Genomic DNA, 22,634 nt, shown 5'->3' on the forward strand with positions numbered 1-22,634 from the left:
GTGGGGGGGAACACAGGCGGTGTCTCACCTTCATCTGACAACAAATCTGTGTCTGAAATAATACAGAATGTAACAGAACAAATCGCAACATGAACTGTCTTTTCTGCATCGATTTAGTAAGATGTTAGACTTACCTGGACTATCGTTATTTTCCGGCATTTCGTAATCACTGTCACTATCGAAATCCGAAAAATCATCATCAGTAGGTTCAGCAAGTACTTCTTCAATCATTTTTCGAAGTTTTGCATCCTCATCACTCGCCATTGTGAGTAAAAAGAAGATAAACAAGCTAAAACCAAAATACTAGCGCCAAAATCAACGGTGAACAAACGACAGGACACCACAGAACACGTAACATACGCGTGAAAAACACGCGTGAATTCGTTCGGAAATATATACGGATATATCGCATTACCTCACTAGGGGCTGCGATCTAGCGCTAATATGATGAACTACAAGCATTACAGGACCTACATGTTGCAGCGGGAATGCTAACTATGCATTTGAAACACTAAAACAATGTGGAATGCGGCGGGACGTAATATTACGGCGGCCGCATTTTCTTCGTTTCCGCCCGCGACGTAATATTACGGCAGCCGCACGGTAGGTGTTAAAGGATGAATTAAGTAATTCCATAACTGTCCAGATGAATCAAATGTTTACTGACCTGAGCCAAAAGCAGGATGACCAACTGCAGAAGTTGACTCAGAAATTAGAATCTGACATTGAAGACAAGTGTAACAATACAGAGTCTGAACGTAGTGAAAAATTTGGATCATTTCAGAGTGTGTGTAATGTTACATTTGATGCGGTAAAACAGAGGCTGCATACTTTAAAAGATAGGGTGGAAAAACAGGGTAAACTGATCCCTATTGTCCAATTGCAATTTGCGCAGGTATCAACACTCGAGCTGATGACGTGGAAAGAAATTTTACGGAAAAACTAGCAGCTTCAGACACTATAAATATAAGCTGCCTGGAGGAACAGGTAGAGGAGATAATAGATAGAAAAGCTGCCACAATAGTAAACTCTGACAACATGTCTACAAAGCTATCCTATGAACTTCATGACACAGAGAAATGATGATGAGTTATGGAAAGAATTCAAACTTATGCAGGACGGAGTAGGGAACAGAGGGTCTTCCACTAACATAGTACTAACTAGTGATGTCATGACCGATTTACAATGGGGAGAGAATTCCGGGTTATCAAGGCAATTCACTAAGTTTAAGCCGGATGGGGAGGTACACCCAACTCGCTTCCTGAAGCGATTTAACCAGGCATTACCCAAGTTTTGGGAAGACACAAAAAAGATTGAATTTGCAGTGGGGTATCTTTTTGGGAGAAGACTCAGAGTGGGGTACCATAACATTGAAAACTTTTCTTCTTGGTAGACTTTCAGAAAAAGTTCAAAGGAAAGTAATGGTCACCCAGCACCCAGGAGAAAATACTATCGGATGTGTGGGACCCAAAATATTACGATAGTTCCTAAGGTACAATGATAAGATATTTTGATTGGCATTTAATGAGGGCGAAGTACTTTGATAAGCCCATGGAAGAAGAAGGGTTGGTTAGGATTCTTATAAGACGTTTACCTATTTATGCCAGAAAGGATATATTGTGTAGAGGATGGAAAACAGTAGAAGAATTATTATCCTTTGTAGATGCACTTGATGCCATAAATAGGGACCGAAATGAGAGCATACATCAAAATGAAAGTCAAAATTACTGAAGAAATAATAGTAGTAGTGGTAACTTTAAGAGACACGTGGCAAGTTTAGCGAGAGTACATCAGCATAGGCAGAATGATGGTAACGAAAATTTTCAAAAAAAAAAAAACATTCACCTTCAACTATAGGCCCAGCTATGTCACAGGAATTTGTACCGAGTAATAATAGAGTCCAAAGTAGTAATGTGATACCTCAATTTGGTAACCAACCTGTGCTTACAAATAGTGAGGAAAACGTAGTGTGATCCGGACCCTGGGCCGGGTCCCAGGTCGTATAAATACACTAGGAGGCCTAAATTATAATAAATATGTTACTTATATGCATTAAGAACCCACCAAAGAGTGGTTGTTACTGGAAGAACATACCGATAACAACATTACTCCACAACCAATTACAATTGGAAGAATAAAAGATATTGAAGTTAACATCTTTATAGATTCGGGTAGTGAAGTGTCACTCATTTCGAGGAGTTCTTTAACACATTAAGAACTAAGCATGACTTACCTATACCATCAGTAACAGGAGTATATATAGTCGGTATAACTGGAACTCAAAGTAAGGTTGTCAAATATGAAACCCAAGTAACTTGTAACATCATCAGTGGTATTACGTTCCATCAAACACACCTGGCCGTAGAAAATATTAACAGGGATGTGTTATTTGGCATAGACTGGCTATCAGAATTTAACGTCGTGTTAAATTTTGAGGAAAATTTGCTTTATTGTGGAAAAGGAGACTAAAAGTGTTGTGTATCATTTGTGACAGACAACAATATGGGTAAACAAACAACAGAGGCCCAATGTTTGAAATTAACAGAGAGCGCACAATTGTCAACAGAGATTGGAAACATAAGTCATACATTGCACCAGACGGACATACAAAACAAAGTTTATGAATCCCAAATATTAACAAATGACCAAAAGTTAGATTTATCAGGGATTTTACTAGAATATGAAATAGTGTTTTCCGATAGTCCGGGTACCAAGCTCTTTCATTTTTAATGAACTGTCGATTACTACATAGTAGACTGATGTGGTGGATGTTTTTTCTTCAAGCTACCTCTCAAACCACAACAACTCGGACTGCTCTGCACATGTGCGAATCTGGCAGCTCGGGTGCACCAGAAAAATGTTTCCGGGTAGCATCTGTTTGCTTGTTGCTACTGTTCATACGCAACTCAACTGCGTATGCACATAAGCCCGCTGGCAACTACTCAAATGAACCCAACGAAACCGTTGTGACGTCATGCCCATCGGTAGCAGTTTCTTGTTATGAAGTATTGCACAGTCTTCGTCCTACAGCCTTTGATACATTTTGCTGTTGGTAGACGCCTGTATGTGTACTGTGTTTTGTTAATGTAAATGTGCATTTACTTTGCAACTCAGGTTCTATTTATTTTTCCTCATTTATGTTTTATTGCAGTAGCGTGCTGAAGTAAAATTCTGTGTTAGAGTATCAGTTCTTACCAGTCAAAACTACAAAAATTTGACTGAAAACTAAAACAATGAAAAATTCCTGGAATTCTAAAATATTCCTGTGCTTTTCCCAGTTTTCTCCAGGATAAAAAGATTCCTGGGTTTTTTCTGGTTGTCCCGGTGGGTATATACCCTGCAGGTGCAAAATCAGTGACAGAATGATGTTTATATATTAATGACTGCAGCAGAAACTTTCAGGCACGAAACTGGAAACCTGCTTATAAATCAAACTTCTTGAAGTAGTATTGTAATGAGATGGAAAGTTGCTCTCGGCACTCAATAGTGTTGAAAATGGAGGTAGACTGGCAGTATTAGTTCCCTTTAAAGGCAAGGAACAGTTGCCCGGAGTCCCTGAAATCCCAGCCTCGTCTGGAGATGATCAAGCCACAACTATTTACCAGGCAGCAGAGAAGTGGGGTATGGCTGATAAAATTCAGGCACAGCTGAATAAATGGCAGCTGTAAAAATATAGAAAAAGTGTTTGGTCATTACCTAGGCTGAATTAATGGCAGCTGTAAAAATCTAGAAAAATTGTTCAGTTGTGTCCTGTCATACCTACATTGCCGTCATCACATTTTTATTTGGCGTTTCAGTTCAATGACGGAGGCAAATTACATGTCGGACTCAGAAATTTTCAAGATGTTTAGAGTAAATTGATTGGAACTTGACAAGAACGCTTACATAACCTGGAGCAGTGAAGTATCTGATGATGTACAGTGTATTAGTCTCTGACTTCTTGAATTCCAACTGCACAGAAACAACTATGAAAAGATTACAAGAACTGCTGGAGTTAATATGATCTTTCTATGCAGCATTCCAACAAATGGGACGTCATTTCATATCCCAGGAGCTGTTACTCATTCTAGGTGAATGGCAAAGGCCATGCATTCATTCAAGATACACATATTTCAAGATCAGTTTTATTTACCTCATATGGAGAATAATTCATTAACAAGAATATGTATTTATCCTGAACACATGTACTTCTGAGCCAAGTTTCTGTCAATAAATAAATAAATAAATAAATATCAAATGAAAAGGAACATTATACACAAAAATGATCTATCTTATTTTACAAATGTTGACTTTTGATGTTTTGTCACACACGTTACATAAACGTTCTTCACAAGGTTCCCTATCAGTGCCGATTATCTCCCAAAGACTTTCAACATGAAAAAATGACTTCCATTATAAAAGTGTAGTTCAGAAACTTGAGGAGATGGCTGTTGCCATGATGCACATAAAGGAGTACAACAACATCCTCATGAAAGATGAAACTGGGAAACAATTTCGATGAAATTACCTTTTGGTTCTACACAAATGAGTGTACTGAGGCAATAATTGTAACTAAAATGGTTTCTCAAATTGAAAATATGTGCCTTGTTGAAAATAAAGTAGTATTCCTTGAATTTTTCATGTAGTTTTTAATTCCTTGGAAGAACTGTTCAGAAACGGGAGTCAAAATTATTTTAAATAATTACTGGGTTTACTTGAATGTGTCACATACATTACTCGCACAAAAGAGAAGTGTAATGCAGAGATAAGGAAGAATGCAACATGTTTTTATGGAAACACATGTTGTGGGTGCTATGGTACAACATCAAGGTGATTGAGTGTTGCTTAGGGTTTCTTGGATTGAGATGAAATTTTTCACAGATTATTTTTTTGTCAACTGGAACAAAAGCAGTAGGTGGGGGAGGCAATGTTCTAACTTTGAGAAAATTGCATATAGCTGAAGGCCACCCTAGTGAGCACTCTACAGGGCGATTATAATTAAAGTGAATCATTCAAAACGCTGTAAAAACAACAAACAACACTGGTCAGAACGACGTCAAATTGCAATGGAATATTATTGGAGAAGGGGGAAAACGTATGGCAGAAGGAAAAAAATAGTGTGAAAATTAATCAATAGATGGCGCTGTATGTGTCAGAATATATATAATTGAAAATACCTATTATGCACATGACCCATCGAAGTTGGTATAAACACGCCGGGTACACGGCTTTTCCTCCTTTTGTGTCTGCGATGTTCGCCATGACTGTCTTAATGCATGATCGTGCTCTGTTTGTAAAGCTATATTACAAAAATGATGACCATGCACACGTCGCTCTGCAGAAGTTCCAGACACTGAAGGGTTTGAAAAAAGGCGTTGGTCCAATGACTGCTGTGGGTCTGGAGAAAATGATTTGGAAATTCAAAAAGATGGGTTGTTTTGGTGTGCTACCTGGAAGAGGGAGGAAACGAACTGATTCGACATCAGTGGAAGTAGTGGTCACAGCAATGCAAGAGGAGACGAGTGGTGGTGCGCAAACGTGTAGTGCACGGAAAATTGCCTGAACACTGGACATACCCGTGAGCAAGGTTTGTAAAAGCTATGAAACATCCCTCTTTGCCATCTATTCAAAATTACCCATGTACACGAGTTGCTTCCTGTTGACCTGCCAGCAAGAGAGACCTTTGCTTTAGAATTTCTTGCTCATATGGAAGTGGACAATGATTGACTGTGGAAGATATTGTGGACAGACGAAGCGCACTTCCATCTAACAGGATATGTCAAAACACAGAACTGTCAAATAATGGGCAATGGAAAATCCACACACAAATCAACCAGTACAACTTTATCCTGAAAAGGTCGCTGTGTGTTTATCATAGGGCCCTATTTTTTTTGAAGAGACAGGTGCTTCCAGTCCCGTTACCTGTACCATCACTGGCAAGCGCTATGAGTGTCTTTTGCGCAACCACATCATTCCAGCTCTCCAACAGAGTGGATGTGTGGATGGGATCATTTTTATTCAAGATGGCACACCTCTACACATTGCAAATCCAGTTAAGCAGCTGGTGAAATGCCATTTCGGAAATGCTAGAATTATCAGCCACCATTTCCCTACAACCTGGCCATCCCGATCACTTGATCTTAATCCGTGTGACTTCTGCTTGTGGGGCTATCTGAAAGATGTTGTGTTCAGTGTTCCAATTGCAAACTTAGCTGCACTGAAGGCACACATTCCGAACGTGATCCTGGAAACACTTCGATCTGTTGTGGAACATGCTGTTTCTCGATTACAACTTCTCGCAGAAAACAGTGGACAGCATACTGAATATGTTTTGCGCCAGTCACACGGAAATTAATAAACCAATTTGATGTTGACTGATGCTTTTTATGTGGTTTTCGCCCTCAGAACAACAAAAACCGATGTGATTGATGCTTTTTATGCGGTTTTGGGCCTCTGGACAATTAAAAACTGATTGCTTTTTATCCGATTTTTGGCCACAGGAGAACTAAAAACCGATTTTTCCCATCTGATGTGATATGACCTTGCCATGGTGGATGGGCTTACATAATTGAAAGTGGTAGTTTAATGTTTATATAACGACTGACCACTCGTTATCAATAGCCTAAAAGTACTATAGTAGGAGTCTCATGGAAATGTTGACACTTAGCACATCTGACACAGCCATACGTCAAGAAGTATTTGTGGGCTATTGGTTAAGGAGTATAGCTACTAAACAGTTTACATAAGCATAGCATAAAATAGATTTTGTAGTTAAAATTGTAGAAGGTAGGAAACTAAGGAGACGGGACCCAGCTAAGTTGAAAGAACCAGAGGTTGTTAAGAGTTTCAAAGGGAGCACTACAAAATGACTACCGAAACAAGCAAAAGACAAATGGGCAGTTTTGAGAGAAGGCAGCAGATGAACAATAAGGCAAAAATATGAGGTCTTGGATATTACAAAGTATGCTAAGTTTCACTGACAAAAAGAGAATGTAATGCAGCAAATGAAGCAAGGCAAATGGGAACACCAACATTTTTTTTAATATTTTTATTTAAAAAAGAAAAATAATAAAAAGTAGTGTAACACCCAAAGCATGAGCAGCGGCCATAGAAGAAATTTAAAGTTGCAAAAGTATGCATGGCTACAGGTCAGTTGGCTGCAACTTTAGGAAAATTAAAAAGAAAAGTGAGGCAGCCATACAAATATCAATAGCTCAGATGGAAGGGATAGAAGGACTAAAAAATGAAATAAACTTGAAGGCATTATTATAAAAAGGAAAGACAAGCTCGGGTCCGGGAGTGTGTTGTCTGAGAAGAGAGTGACAGGGCACTGAAATATGTAGCTCGAAACAAAGTACCTTCGCACGAAATTCCTACAAAATATTTACGATTCTTGACAGAACCAAACATGACAAAAGTGTTCCACCTAGTATGCAAGGCATATAATACACTCTGGGACTTCGAGAAGCACATAGTAATTTCTACTCCATAAGAGGTAACTGCCAAGGAGTATAAGCATTCATCAGGTTACCTTTCATTAGGAACACGGGTACACTCAGCGACTGTGATATGGTTTACAAATGATAGAGCACAGCAATTAGTTGTCCTCGTTTGCAGGTTTTATTTGCCACATCTAGATTTCCGCAGTGCCTAACCATTATCAATGTCAAAAAATTCAGGAAGTATATTGTCAGGCAATACTATAAAAAGTTACAACACATGGCATAACCTATACGGCTTATACACTAGATTACATACCACTATTTCATAGTATCAATGCATGTCAGTTCCCTGTTGTTCGGGTGTCTATCACAGTTCTTTCAAGACTACTGTATAATTAAGGTAGGATTTGTGGAGAACACATCGATTTGGCTGAGTTGCATCCTCTATAGCAACTACGTAATATATAACACTCAAAGGAAAGCAGTTATGGTCTCTAGTAAAAAACTTCAAATTTGCCTGCGATAAACATAAACCAAAATACAAGCAAAATTATTTACATTGCTGTCTGACTTATTTCCACATTTAACAGATGGTAGGAGCAGTCCATTCTATACAGTAGCTGGAAAATGCTTGTGGTTTCTTAAAACTCATTATAAATTCTATAACCAATTTTCCATTAAAAACAGTTTCGAAGTTATCAATAAAATTAAAAATACACCAATAACTGATGAAATGAAATTTGTTTTCTTGATTTGTCAACTTATACACAAACATACCTATTGACAAAACTGTGCAGGTAATTCAGTGTAATTTAATGGAACAAAAGAAGCTTTCTATGAGGGAAGTAGATGAAATCACTGCTACTTATGATAATTTTAAAATTTAACTACTTTAAATTTTATTCCCAACAAGATGATCTAAGCAGGGGAGCTCAAGATCAGGAATGCTCGCTGACGTATTTATCAATTATTTAGAAAACAGATTCTTTTATGAAAATTCCTCACTGGTGGACAAAATTGTATACTACTTTAGGTACACAGATGACAGCCATTACCATAATACTGTACAAGTACAATGGTTATAACACTGAACTTACAGGATTTTCTCCACGGTATGTTAGTGTAGATGCATGTACGTTGTTAATAACAGCAATTCAGTAATTTGTTTTATTGTATTTATAATTAAAATCTGTTTAAAGTGACACAGAGACACACATAATGGAATGCCAAGTCACACCAACCATCCATTGTGCTGACATTTGGCACCCACTATGAACTATTCAGTAAATAAGAGGAACAACATACCTGTCATGATGATTACATAAAGAGAAAAATAGTACAAAAGATAAAAACATTTAAATTAAATCAATTCTAATAGTTGCAACATATAGCATGTGCCTCCTTGTGTCTTGTAAAAATAAAAATTAGTTTTACCAATCTGATGTTACATGTATGTTTTAAAGAATAATGAAACAATTGACTCACCGACTCATAAGGAGTGAATCTGGAATTTTTTATTTTATTTCCTATGTTTACTGTTAAATGAGGAAATAAGTCTGACAGCAATGTAAATATTTTAACTTTTATTTTATTTCATGTTACTCCCAGGAAAATTTGAAGTTTTTTATTAGAGACCATAACTGCTTTCCTTCGAGTGTTATATATTATGTAGTTCATACAGAATGCGCCACACAGCCAATCGATGTGTTCTCCACAGAGCCTACCTTCATTATACAGTGGTCTCTTAAAGAACTGTGACTGACACCCGAACAACAGGGAAACAACATCTGTCGATGCTATGAAACACAGGTAGGTGTAATTGAACATATGCCAAGAGTAACTATTTATAGTACTCCAAAAAAAGGACGACTCATTGCTGTGCCGTACCATTTGTGGTACAAGTATTGACGAACCGTTAGTTTAATAAATCACAAGTGTAAAACCCTAGTACAAAGTACGTACAGAAGGAACAAACGACCGGTAGATGCCGACCTGGTGGTACACCAGTCGAGGTTCGAGAAATACGTAGGAACTCGCAAGACGATAACCGGTCCTACAAATCATCTTCGGAGATAGGTCAGAAAAATGCAAACCCGCATTTATAGTATTTGTAAATTTAGAAGTGCTTTTGACTCTATCGACTGGAATATACACTTTGAAATTCTTAATTTGTTCGGGATAAAATACAAGGAGAGAAAGATTATCTACAACTCGTACAGAGACCGGACCTCGGCAGTAAGAGTTGGAGGACACGAGGGAAAGGCCGGACGTGAGAAATGAGAGAGGACCGCAGTCTACTGCAAACCTCCGGGCATCGAGCAAGCCGTAAAGAATACCGACAGTCAGCGAATTTGAGCTCGAGAAGAAAAAATAGAAACTCTCACAACTCGTGGCACCAAATGTTTTACAGAAATTACAGACGGAATTAAAAAGGGAACTCACTTTTACCACCAAGTTAGGACTTACAGATGACCTCCGGTTCTTGAGAGCCAAAAAATCTTTTATTTACAATTAACTACATACACCCTTAAAATCCGTGCCACAAATGGGAGAAACATCAGCATACTCCGAGCTGCCGAAATAAGAGCGCCTGAGGTTGGTGCTCGAAATACGAGAGAAGTTAAGATTCGAAGTGACAAAATCTGTCAAGAAACACAGGTGAAGCGAACACTGTGCAAAAGCATAAGAATGTCAAAACTGAAATGATTCAGATAATGTAATGAGGACAGATCAAATGAGGACAGTGAGAAAAGATGATGATGATGATGATAATACAGAAATAAAAAAGCAAACTTTGCAGATGACATTTCATTTCTGTTAGACAAAAACGGAATATATTGGGAACAGAATAGATACAGAATCAAAAGGTGTTATGAGATCGGTTTTCCATACACCGTGCAGTTTGCAGACAATCCACGATTTTATGCTAGAAGACAAACGTCTTGGACCGAGAGACCAAAGTCCACGAAAGTAGTGAGTGTTTAAAATATCTCTGTTATTAACTCGAGTTCCTCTCCTTTCCAGCCTCGTGACACCCCAAGCAGTACAATGCTGCTTTTATTTCTGCTGCCTGCCTCGTCTTTATATTTCTCATTCCACGGTTTATTTGAGATTAATATACGTGAAAAATTCGAGTAGCATCCATTTTTATACACTCACACAGAATCGGAGCAAGTTTCTCTCTCCCATTCAACAGTCACAGAAATGCGACCGGTACAGAGCTCGGTATAACGTAGTCTGGACTTTAGCGACACGATTGTGTATGTTTTAGTAATTTTGGTTAAAAAGTTAGTCAATTTTCTCAACTGACAACAATTCCTCTGCCTACGGCGTTCGCCATACGACCGCGTCCTTGATTTTGATTCTCGGATTTGGCGACCCTATTGTGAGGCGAACGTCACTAAAAATAAAATGAGGGTAATTGAGAGAAATGAAATTAAAGCAGCTGATGCAGAACAATTAGAACGGGAAATGAGAGATAAGTTTGCTATTTGGGTAACAAAATAACCAATGATGGCAGAAGAAGAAGAAGAAGATGAAGGGGGGTGGGGGGGGGGGGGGGAGAAAGAGGGGGGTATATATATATATATATATATATATATATATATATATATATATATATATATATATAAAATATATGAATTTAAAGCTAGGAAGTTTACAGCCTGACAGAATGGACCAGCTGATAAGATATACAGTGAGATATTGAGGAATAGTCAATTTGGTAATTTAGGGAACTGTGCACTGCAATAACTGTAGAGAGAGACAGAAGCTTCACAGAGTGTATACGTGGACGAGGAAAAAAATTTCCCGGACTTCTCCCAGTTAAAAAATACTCTTTTTCCTTGTTAAGTGACAGTATACTTTCCCACGGAACTGTAAAACTTATCAATCCTTTGAATAGTTAACTTTTTATACGTCATCGGTGTAGAACTTCCCACTGCCACTTTAGAAAACGAAATCTGGCAAAAAAGAGATCTCTGCCGATATGCAGCAATGCGTAAGCTATGTATTTTTGTAATTACGAAAATGTAAGTCCGAATTCCACCGAAGACGGCACCTCAGCTTCAGAAGTGCGGAAATCGAGATCGCCGTACCCTTTTGTAAGCCGATCCTGGTTTGTATCGTGTGATCTCGCCGGCTGGTGACAGGTAGGTATTCGGAGCATATGACACGTGTTGTGGTCGGCCAAAAGCGACATCACCGTTAAGTGGTGCGAACGTATAGGAAAAGTTGACGGGTTAGAGTAATATACATAGTGTAGCTACAAGAAAAGCTACGCTTTTACAAGTAATATTGGTCTTTTTTGCATGTGTTACACTTTAACAAACATCAAACATCACACAAATGTGCCAGTAAAATTTAAAATAATGACATAAATTTCTGGTCTCAAAATTCTTCTATGTGGCCAGTCCTCAAAATATTAAGTTGTAAACGAGAGTCAAACGCTCTGTGATTTAAGATATTCATCACACATCTCACATGTAACGTAATTCGTCTTGCGCAAAAGGGAATTTACTTTGGAAGTAATGCTTTTCGAACCACCGTTCGCAGTATTTTCTCGAGACCTGCTAGAAATAGATTCATTTCGACAGTTGCCAGAGTGCAAGAAAACAGGTGTTACTGCAATTGTGCAGCTACGATAGCGAAGGAAGCCCGCACGTTCGTACGTATAAAGCATTAATATATCTTACGCTATGTCATAAAAGAAACAGGGCATCAGAGGATGCTACGAGAACTCAAAAGTTCGTAAACCGTACTGAAATGTATAATTCAGCCTGAAGTGCACATTTGTATGTCCAGATTCACAAAGAAGTAGGCCCCAACCTAATATTATGCTTTCCAGAGTGGTTTTCAGGATGTATATTTTCTCCGAGTACCAGTACTGTACTATCTCTAGTTTGGTTCTTTCTTATGGCAAAATGTCATACGTGCCAGAAGATGAAAATGTGCACTTGGAATTCAGCAAACTAGCCTATACTGTGGAATGAAACAAAACTGACAAAAATAACTTCACTGTTCTGCAAGGCAATTATTGCCCGACTGCCAAAAATGTGGAAATGAAATAAAATCACAAAACTGAAACTAGTAATATATTTCAGTCTTCTGTAATTATGTGAATGTATTTTACTTCACATGATAACTCCCGGCCACAGAAATCTGTTTTGCTTTCATTTGACGTGGGAGCTGTACCCTAAGAGGAAATAGCAAAATCACTAAACATAAAGACAGGTCACGTGGAGACTACCCACCTCCCCAGTACAACCTGAACTTCTTTGCGCATGTGCGAATCTGGCACCTGGGGCGTGCCAGAAAAAAATTTTCCAGTTAGTATCTGGCTTCAAGCAGCCAAAGAAGCGGGAAAGGTACTGCTCTTGTGTGATAGAACTGCGCATGAGCGTGAGCCCACTGGCAACTGCTCAAACCAACCTAATGTAAACACTTGTTAAGTCACACTCATCAGAAGCAGTTTGTTGTTATGAAGTATTGCATAGTCTACATCCTAGGGCCTTCGACGCATTTTGCTGTTGGCAGACACCTGTATGTGTACTGTGTTTTGTTACTGTAAACGGCCCATTTCCTTTGCAACTAAAGTTATATTTTGGTATTTCTCTCGTTTATGATTTATTGCTGAAGTATTATACTGCAGTAGCGGGATATAGTACTATTTTCTGTTAGAGTATCAGTTCGTACCAGTCAAAATTACAAAATTTAACTGACAATTAAAACCACGAAAAATTCCCGAAATTCCGAATAATTCCCGGGTTTTTCCCGGTTTTCTACTGGATGAAAAAATTCCTGGATTTTTCCCCAGATTTCCCGGGGCATATACACCCTGACTTCACTACAGTAACCAGGCACAAGTGGATGTAGTTTCCAGTAATGAAGCAAAGATGAAGAGACTTGCACAGCATAGATTGGCTCAGTGAGCTGCATTAAACCAATCTTTGGACCGATGGTCACAACAACAGCAGCAGCAAATAATAAGCAATGCAAATTGTTTAATGTCATTCTGGCAAATGGTTGATAGGGTTTACTTGCAGATCTACTGAATACTACTCATAAAGTTGTCCTTACACTCATACTGATTTTATTTAGTTGCTTTTTATAACAACGCCTGAGTATGTATTAATTATCTCTGTGCTTGCCAAAAATTTTCTAATATTTCCATTGAACTGTGTGCATGCTTTACATCCTTTACTATCTTACAACACACATATTCAAAAAAGAGAATAAGTACAATATCACAAAATTATTTGTTGCTACCACACTACATGTGTCTGCAGCCCTCCTCTGGCTACCAGAATGCAATATTCTCCTAGCTTTCTATGATGCATTTGGCCACTGCAAGTGGCTCAGTAGAGGGTAGGTGCAGTTGGTTATTGTGTCTGACAAACCTTTCACACACATAAAAAGTGGAAAACATATCGAAGACACTAAGGACTTCCACAACATATTGTAACCAAACATTTACATAGACTTTGGGATGACTGCAAAAGATATAAAGTAAGTAACACAGCGCTGTTCTACATTTTCAGGTAGATGGTCCTTCATCTGATAAAGAGTAGGAAGTAGTGACCAACTTAACTTAGCAACATGCAGATGTCTGATGTACACTCTTCAAACTGATTTACTAGTCTACTGGAACTAAATATAATAGTTGACGGTGTTTCCTCCTTTACTAACTCAGAGTGTGTAATAATGACATCCAAAATAGGCCATTATTTTCTCACACACACACACACACACACACACACACACACACACAAACACAAATACAGAAAGAGAGAGAGAGAGAGAGAGAGAGAGAGAGAGAAATGTATCACTTACTTCAACAAGCCCATACAGGCATTTATGAAGCTCTAAATGAGTGTATACTCAAAAATGTGCAGGGAAACTTTTCATCAAATTAAAGAATATATAATACATACTTACCAGAACTTGCTAATCCTGCAGATATAGACAGTGGAGATTCTGCTTCTAAGTCTTTGTCTAGGGAAGCTGTTAAACTAAATGGTTCATCCAGTGTCAAATCCTCCAATGCATTACCTGAGGAGAAATAATTTATTTACATGTCAGCATTATTGGCTTCAAAATACTGTACAAGAAAGTCTTAATTACCAACAGTAACACTTATTATTTCTATACATACACCACACTACATAATACCACAATCTTCTACATATAACAGGTATTTTGGATGAAAAGAGGGAGGAAGGGGGGGGGGGGGGGGAGAGGGGGAAAGATGGGACTGAAACAGAGAAAGAGAGAGAGAGAGAGAGAGAGAGAGAGAGAGAGAGAGAGAGAGAGAGAGAATTCCTTTTTATTCCTGACTAACTAAATACCCGCAACTTCAAACAGATATGCATTTGCCAATCGCAGACAATTTCTGTCCACCTCATCTTCACACAATGTGTGTTTGCAGGCCACCTGCAGAAGTAACTTATTCCAATCCGTGTTTAGTTAGCTCATCATATTACTTTTTCTGTGCCATAGCCAGTTGAATGTAGACTGTAGTGCACATATCAGGAATTAATAAAATATTTGATCGGCACAGAAATAGGGTACACGTAGAAAGTAGAAAGATCATCACTAATGTGGGCAGTAAAAAAGATTGCACTTGTTTATTTATTTATAGTAAGCTTTGCTAATTTTACAGAATTCTTCGATACACTTCCTGGACAAATGCAAACAAACTGCACGAGAAACACTGTGATAAAACAGTAATTCAACAGTAATGAATCGTCTGCTCCTGTGCCTTATTCATCATAACTGCAAATGATAATCGTACCACAAATTTAAGTCTGCAAAATGTGAAGTGGAGGTATGTTGGAATGAGGAGTATTCGGGATATGAAAACAGATTGTCTCTCACCCTTACTAGTTAACCTGCTAAGACCGCGGTCTTAAACACACTGGCCAATGTTCGCCTAACACACAGTCATTTTACATAGTAAACCTGTGGAGCACTGAGGCTTCTAAATCATGTTATCAGTTGCGGCAGACCAGCAAGATTGAGAGAATTCAGAAACTCCGAAGCATCAACTGCTGCATCACTACATGCAATTTTAGTAATCTCTCCCAGTAACAGATGTAGTACTGTATTACTGACAGAACCATTTCTAGGCAAAAGACTGGCCGGTTTTGTGAAACATACCATATTGCGACAGTCATCTGCAATATGTAGCCATGCACAATTCATGAGCTCCTCAATGCAAGATACCACAGTGCAAAATTTTGATGAAAGGTTTATACTGCCAGCTGTGTCAACAGGTAGTCGTTCTTCTCCAGTAGCTAATAAATATTCTGAGAACACTTGTGCACAGTCAATCACTAAACATAATCCTGTGTTTAGTTTCAACAATAATTTGTGCATCTGGCTCCATAAATATGAATTTCTTACACATGTGTCTAGATCTGCTTATGACTGGCAACATCTGAAAGTGTTGTGACTCGCCGATCTTTCAAAGTGCCGCCGCACAGTTACGCGCATCCTCTACATGTGGCGCTGTCTGCCAGCCATGCAGCAGCAGCGCCACCTAAGCAGCCAGCAGCCACTAAACCCGCACTCAGTTATGATTTGACTGTTAAAGTGTACACACGTCTTACTCTGCTTACTTTATCTGTGACTTTCATGTATTGCGTTCTTCCTTGAAGTATATTTGTTCAACTTGAAGTTATAACAACGAGGTAGAGATTTTTCCTTTCCATCGTTGACGCACGTTTCCATGTCTACTTTAGAGCAACTACTGCAAGGTCTGATAGAACAGCAAACGCTTCTCACAAATGCGATTCGTGATTTCGTTGCGGCATCAAATGTGGGGCGTCTCTCATCGTTGTCTCTACCACCTTTTCCTCCTTACAATGAGACGTCGGAAGACTGGTCTGATTATGAAAAACGTCTTCGACAGCACTTCTTGGCACTTCATGTCGCGGATGAACAAACATGTAAGTCTCTGTTCCTTTCATGGATTTCTCCTCAAATGAATTGGTTGTTGCTGCAATTGGCTCCTTTGAAAGATCCTGCGTCTTTGTCCTTTGCTGAAATGTACTTACTCCTGTCTGTCTATTTTCAAAAGCAAACGCATGTGGTAGCCTCTCGTGTTGCCTTTTAGCGTTGTCAAAAACAACCGAATAAATCCTATCGCGCTTGGGCTTCTGAACTTCACGGCCTCAGTAGAAAGTGTCAATTTGTTACTGAAGTTCACAAAGAATCCTACGCTGATTCCATGGTACGGGATGCTATTATCCGATCGGCACCCGACAAAGAAGTTAAGCAATGTGCCCTTCAGTTGGTAAATCCGACTCTAGATGAAGTCCTATCCATCGCTCAGCTTTTGAAATTTCTCGCGCCGCTGGAGCGCAAATAGAGGCATGGGGCGACATTGGGGAAATACAACCTCTGTGCGATGTTGACGAAGCGTGTCCCCGCCGGCCGACATGGCCGCAGTATGCTCCCAAGTGCAGCCTCGGCCTAACCGTAAACAAACCTCTAAGAAACTGCAGCAAAACCCACGGCAACTTCCTGCATGTCCGCGGCGTTTTACGAAACATTCACGAGAAGATTGTCCACAGCGTTGGGCCGTGTGTCACAAATGCAAAAAAAAAAAAAAAGGGTCATGTGTCATCTGTTTGCAAATTCGACCGCATACATGATGTTCATGGACATGATGCTGATTCTGATTCTGTGTTGTCTGTCAATTTTACTTCTTCCCTTTCAGGGTCGAGATGTTCGCATGCAGGTGGATACTGGTTCTGCTGCTGCTATCATCAATTCTCAGACTATCTTCAGTTGGGTTCTCCAATCCTGTCACCTGTCACTACGCAATTAGGGACTTACAATAAACAGAAGATTTCTCTCTTGGGACAATTTGATGGTGAGGTATCTTACAAATTTGTCGTTCGCACTGTTCCCATATTTGTGGTCGACCATAGTAATGCGGAGAATCTTTTTGGTTTCGATGCCTTTCGTGTTTTTGGGTTCTCCATATATGACTCTGTCAATATCGTCTCTGATGCTATTCCTTATGCTCAATTGGATTCCTTGTCGACGACATTTTCGTCCCTTTTTTCTCCTGGGTTAGGCCGTGCAAACGACTTTGAAGCTCATATCACACTCAAACCCACTGCTCGGCCTAAGTTTTTTCGGGCTCGGCCCATTCCTGTGGCTCTTCGTGATCAGGTCAAACGGGAGTTGGATCGTCTCACTGCTTCATGGGTCTTGCTTCCTGTCACTTCCAGTGAGTGGTCCTCCCCTGTCATTGTCGTTGCTAAGCCAAATGGTGATATTCGTCTCTGTGGCGATTTCAAAGCCACTGTAAATGCTCAATGTCTCATCAATACTTACCCTATGCCTCAACCTGAAGAACTGTTCACTAAACTTGCTGGAGGCCAGTATTTTTCTAAACTTGACATGTCAGAAGCTTATCAACTTCCTCTCGACACTGCTTCCTGGCTGTTTCTGGACCTTAACACACCTTTCGGCCTCTATCAATACCAACGATTGCCATTTGGGGTTGCCCGTGCCCCTGCTCTCTTTCAGCGATTCTTGGAACAATTATTGCTCACTGTCCCTGGGTGCATAAATTACCTGGATGTCATTGTTCTCACTGGCTCCACCACTGACGAACATCTTCAACATCTCCAAACACTTTTTCATGTCTTACAGACTGTCGGTCTTAAGTGTAATCTTCATAAATCACAATTTTTTCAGGCATCTATCACATACTTGGGGTTTCAACTCTCTTCGGGATGGTATTTGTCCGCTTCAGCAAACTGTCACTGTGATTGATGCCCTTCCTCGCTCTACATCTGTTAAGGAACTGCAGGCCTTCTTGGGGAAAATAGCATACTATCACAAGTTTTTACCATCTGCTGCTTCGGTGGCTCAGCCGTTGCATCGCCTGTAGCATAAAAACGTGCCTTTTCACTTGTCCGCGTCATGCGATGCGGCTTTCCAGAAATTGAAGACTATGCTGAAACAGGCCCCGTGCCTGGCTACTTATCAACCAGGCCAGCATCTTGTTCTTGCCACGGATGCCTCTCAATACAGGGTTGGTGCAGTCCTTGCGCACCGTTTTTCTGACAGTTCTGAACAACCCATTGGTTATGCCTCCAAAACGCTCATGGATGCCAAACAAAAGTATTCTCAAATTCAAAAAGAAGCTTTGGCCATATTTTATGCTCTTCATAAGTTTGGTGTTTTTCTCTATGGATCCAAATTTCATCTTGTTACGGATCACAAACCACTTGTTTCATCCATCAATGTCACTTCCCGACAAGGCTGCACACCGCCTCCAGCGTTGGGGTCTTTACTTGTCTCGTTTCAATTAGGAGATTCATTTCCGGCCGACGGCTCAACATGCAAATGCTGATGCACTGTCTCGCCGTCCCATGGGTCCTGATCTGGCATTCGGTAGGGACGAACTTTTGTGTTTCCACCTGGATGTTGCCGAGCAGCGGGTTGTGGACGGGTTCCCCATCACCGGGACCGGCTGGCAGCTGCTATGGGTTCTGACCCTACCCTCTCCCGGGTTTTACGCTGTATTCAGAAGGGTTGGCCAGATCGTCTATCCTCCTTCCCACTGAAAATGCTTCGCCGTATGTTGTGGTACCTGCGTCTTTGCGTGCTTCGGTCTTGCGCCTCCTTCACCAAGGGCACTGGGGTGTCTCTCACACAAAGTCTCTGGTGCGCCGTCATGTGTACTGGCCCGGCATCGACTCTGAAATTGCACACATGGTCACTGCCTGTGGCCCTTGTGCATCACAGGTTGCCGCCCCGAAGTCATCTTTGTCACCGTGGCCTTCGCCTGAGAAGCCCTGGGAGCGTATTAATGCTGACTTCGCAGGACCTTTCTTAGATACTTATTGGCTACTCGTTATTGACGTCTACTCTAACTCTCCTTTCATTGTCCGTTGCATGTCGCCTACCACCGCGGCAACCACCAATGCTCTAGCTCGCAATCTCTCTTTGGAAGGCCTTCCCTCTACTCTTATTACTCATAATGGTCCGCAATTTGCCTCTTCCAATTTTGCGGATTTTTGTGATCGTCACGGCATCCATGCATGTCACGGCCCCTCCGTTCCATCCACAGTCAAACGGTGAGGCTGAATGACTGGTCCGCACATTTAAGGCTCAGATGAGGAAACTCCTGACTTCTTCTGCTGCTCCTGATGATGCGCTTTTCCAATTTCTGGCTTCTTACCGTTTCACCCCCATGGGCGACCACAGCCCGGCTGAGCTCTTACATGCTGACATCCCCACACGCTACTTTATCTTCTGCAGCATTCCATCTCACGGCCGCAGGTGCCTTCGCTTGGCCGGGCCACCGCCGACGAACCTGTACAAGTACGGGGATATGGCAGGCGGCCAAAATGGAGTCCTGGCCCCATCTTATGACACCGTGGCCAACGCCTGTATGAAATCCAGATGGACACGGGTGTTGCAGTGCATCATTTGGACCAGCTTCGGCCTCGTGTGCCGGCAACACCTGTTCCGGATGCCGCTACACCACCTTCGGCTCTACCTGTCGCTCGGGATACTGGAATCTCTCATTACTCACAACGCAGTCCTCTCACCATCATATTGGTGCCAGCACAAGAACTGACACCACCCGGAGATGTGCCCATGCAGGAACCAGATGACCATCATCTGTCGGAGCAACTCTACTCGCCTCCTCCTCCTCCTACAGACGCGGACACATCGCCCATGTCTCCTGTTATAACAACCGGATTTGCCGCAACGGGCAGACTGGTGCACGGGGCCCCAGCAGATTCGACCCCCACGTCTCCTGTCATCTCGACCCGTTATCATCGGGGACACTTCCGTCCGTACGGCAAGCCTCCTCCTCGAGACTTTACTGCAAGTCAAACAACACCTATGGATGTTAGCAATCTACAGGCCACCTCCATCAAGACCTGTGCAAAAACTTCAAAGGGGGAAAAGTGTTATGACTCGCCGATCTTTCAAAGTGCTGCCACACAGTTACGCGCGTCCTCTACATGTGGCACTGTCTGCCAGCCGTGCAGTAGCAGCGTCACCTAAGCGGCCAGCCAGCCAGCGGCCGCTAAGCTCTTGACTCAGTTATGATTTGACTGTTAAAGCGTACACACGTCTTACTCTGTTTACTCGATCTGTGACTTTCATGTATTGCGTCTTCCTTGAAATACATTTGTTTAACTTGAAGTTATAACAGAAAGTCTCCATACAGGGGCCCCACAGCACCATCCACTGTTTTGTGTCTACTCCTAACACAAAGTGGCTCAATAACATTCTTGTGTACCACTGAGCACTTGTTCCAAACTATTACTTTACATATCTGCAGTAATGCTCCACGACAACTGGTCTTTCTTACATTTCGTGACGGATATTTTTGTCTCACGATGTCAAGTGGTAAATTGAGTGTCGAATGGCCCATCTTTCCTCCTCCTAGCAACATTATCGTAATGGCCGAAGTGGTGGCGAACACAACCTCTCTGTGCCTGTATGGCTGCCAGATTCAAATTTGGTAGAAATGTGTTACCTTTATCTCTGGGCACATTGAGGAAAATAATGCCGCCCCTTTGATGTGCTATGCAATCCATAGTAATGTCATACGCCTGCTTCCGGTCATAATTCAACTGCGATCTCTCGGCTCCCACAAAAGCGTGCAAATTGTCGATTTCATAATGCATATCGCAGGTATGTATTCTGTCTGTATCAAATGCTGATGGTCACATTGTGGAGTAATATTTTGTTGCACATGACCACACATTTGTCTCCTAGTATAATAAGCATTTTGTTGAAAACACGCAGACTGTCTCTGCAGACAGAGACGAGTATCTCCTAACTCACTGTCGCTTTATATTTCTCCCACAGTACAAGAGGATTGCTCGGTCTACACGTTGTTGGTATTATGGGATGCGGCACCGAGACCAACTCGGCACCACACATTGTGCTTCAGTGTTATGAGTGTGCACAGTGTACACCATTCCTGATGCGCCGCTCCCAGTGTCAATTGTGTCCCAGCACACATTTACCAAATTTTCTTCTGTGGAAACATTTCCCTGATGTGTGCTGCATGTAATACCGAGGCACCTCTGGATACAATGAAATTCTCACAAACGGACAGTGCTTACATAATTTGAGGATCACTGCCAATGTTGTACGGTCCACAAGTTCCCAAAATGTGACACAGGGTGTGACAGCGATCAGTACTTTCAGTTGCAATTACCACTGAAGTGCCACTGGTGTTGGCCAGGTGACCGTCGATCTACGTGTATCACAACTTTGCAATCACCTGTCTACATTCATTTCAGAGTGGTCATAAACTGTTTGATGAGGTTATGGAACATGTTTTGCAATGTTTGGCACAATGTGGCAGCTTGTTCCTGGAATGTGTGCACATCTCTTATTTGTTTCTAGTTTGTCACTGCCTGTTAAGTATAACTGAGGGCATATTAAATGATGGTCACGTGGTGGGAAGAGAGAACTCACCTCGTGGTAAACCTCCCCCTGCACTGTAAATGTCGTTAGAAAATTAAAGCGCTCATAAACTGATGTTGCACCAAGAGATGTCATCTGAAACAAATGTTACACTTTCTAATGTTGTGCAGCAGTAAACGTTTTGACTCTAATACGGTACCCGACATGTAGGTGAGAAGATCTGTCGGTAGTTGTAGCATCTGATCAAGTTTTATTTTCCCATTCATAGATCATAGGTCATGAGGTTCTGCTAGAAACCTCTTTGCCCCGCAATGTACACACAGTGCAAGTAGTGCTCCAATTTTAACGAATTTGTCCTTCGAGTAATTTTTATGTGAATCATAATAGAAGCCTTCCTTCATTAAAGTGTTACGTGAATGGCACGTTCATACGACCGAGTCCTTCACGATTTGTTGCAATCGTGCTTCATACCGTCGTGCAGCCTGGGCAGCTCTGCACGCAGCTGGTTGTCGTATCACGTATCGTAAGCAAACGTCATGCTGCTGGAAGGTGTCTGAGGTTCTGGATGCAGCCGAATGTTGCTTCTTGTAATGCAAATGGGCATCACACAGTCAGACCATACCGCAGGCTCTACTAATAGAAGCTGTAGCACGCATCGAAGCCAGTCGCGAATATTTTTCCTGAGAACTTTTCAGTCTGTGAACGTCATTATGTTGCTTGGTATTTGGTCACACTGATCCAACTGCAGTCCATTTTCTTTTTGACATTGTCCTACTCACAAGTGATGTT

At 41.1% G+C, this 22,634-nt stretch overlaps 1 protein-coding gene across 1 annotated transcript in view; it reads right to left on the minus strand.

Moving 5' to 3' along the window:
- Positions 1–22,634, minus strand: part of LOC126456756 (putative E3 ubiquitin-protein ligase UNKL) — a 264,897-nt gene that overhangs the window by 49,225 nt on the left and 193,038 nt on the right. Inside the window, exon 10 of the mRNA XM_050092503.1 lies at positions 14,358–14,471. Coding sequence (XP_049948460.1) covers positions 14,358–14,471 — 114 coding nt within the window. The remainder of the gene's footprint in view (positions 1–14,357; positions 14,472–22,634) is intronic.

This window comes from Schistocerca serialis, chromosome 2, assembly GCF_023864345.2.
Source record: "Schistocerca serialis cubense isolate TAMUIC-IGC-003099 chromosome 2, iqSchSeri2.2, whole genome shotgun sequence".
Lineage (NCBI taxonomy): Eukaryota > Metazoa > Arthropoda > Insecta > Orthoptera > Acrididae > Schistocerca > Schistocerca serialis.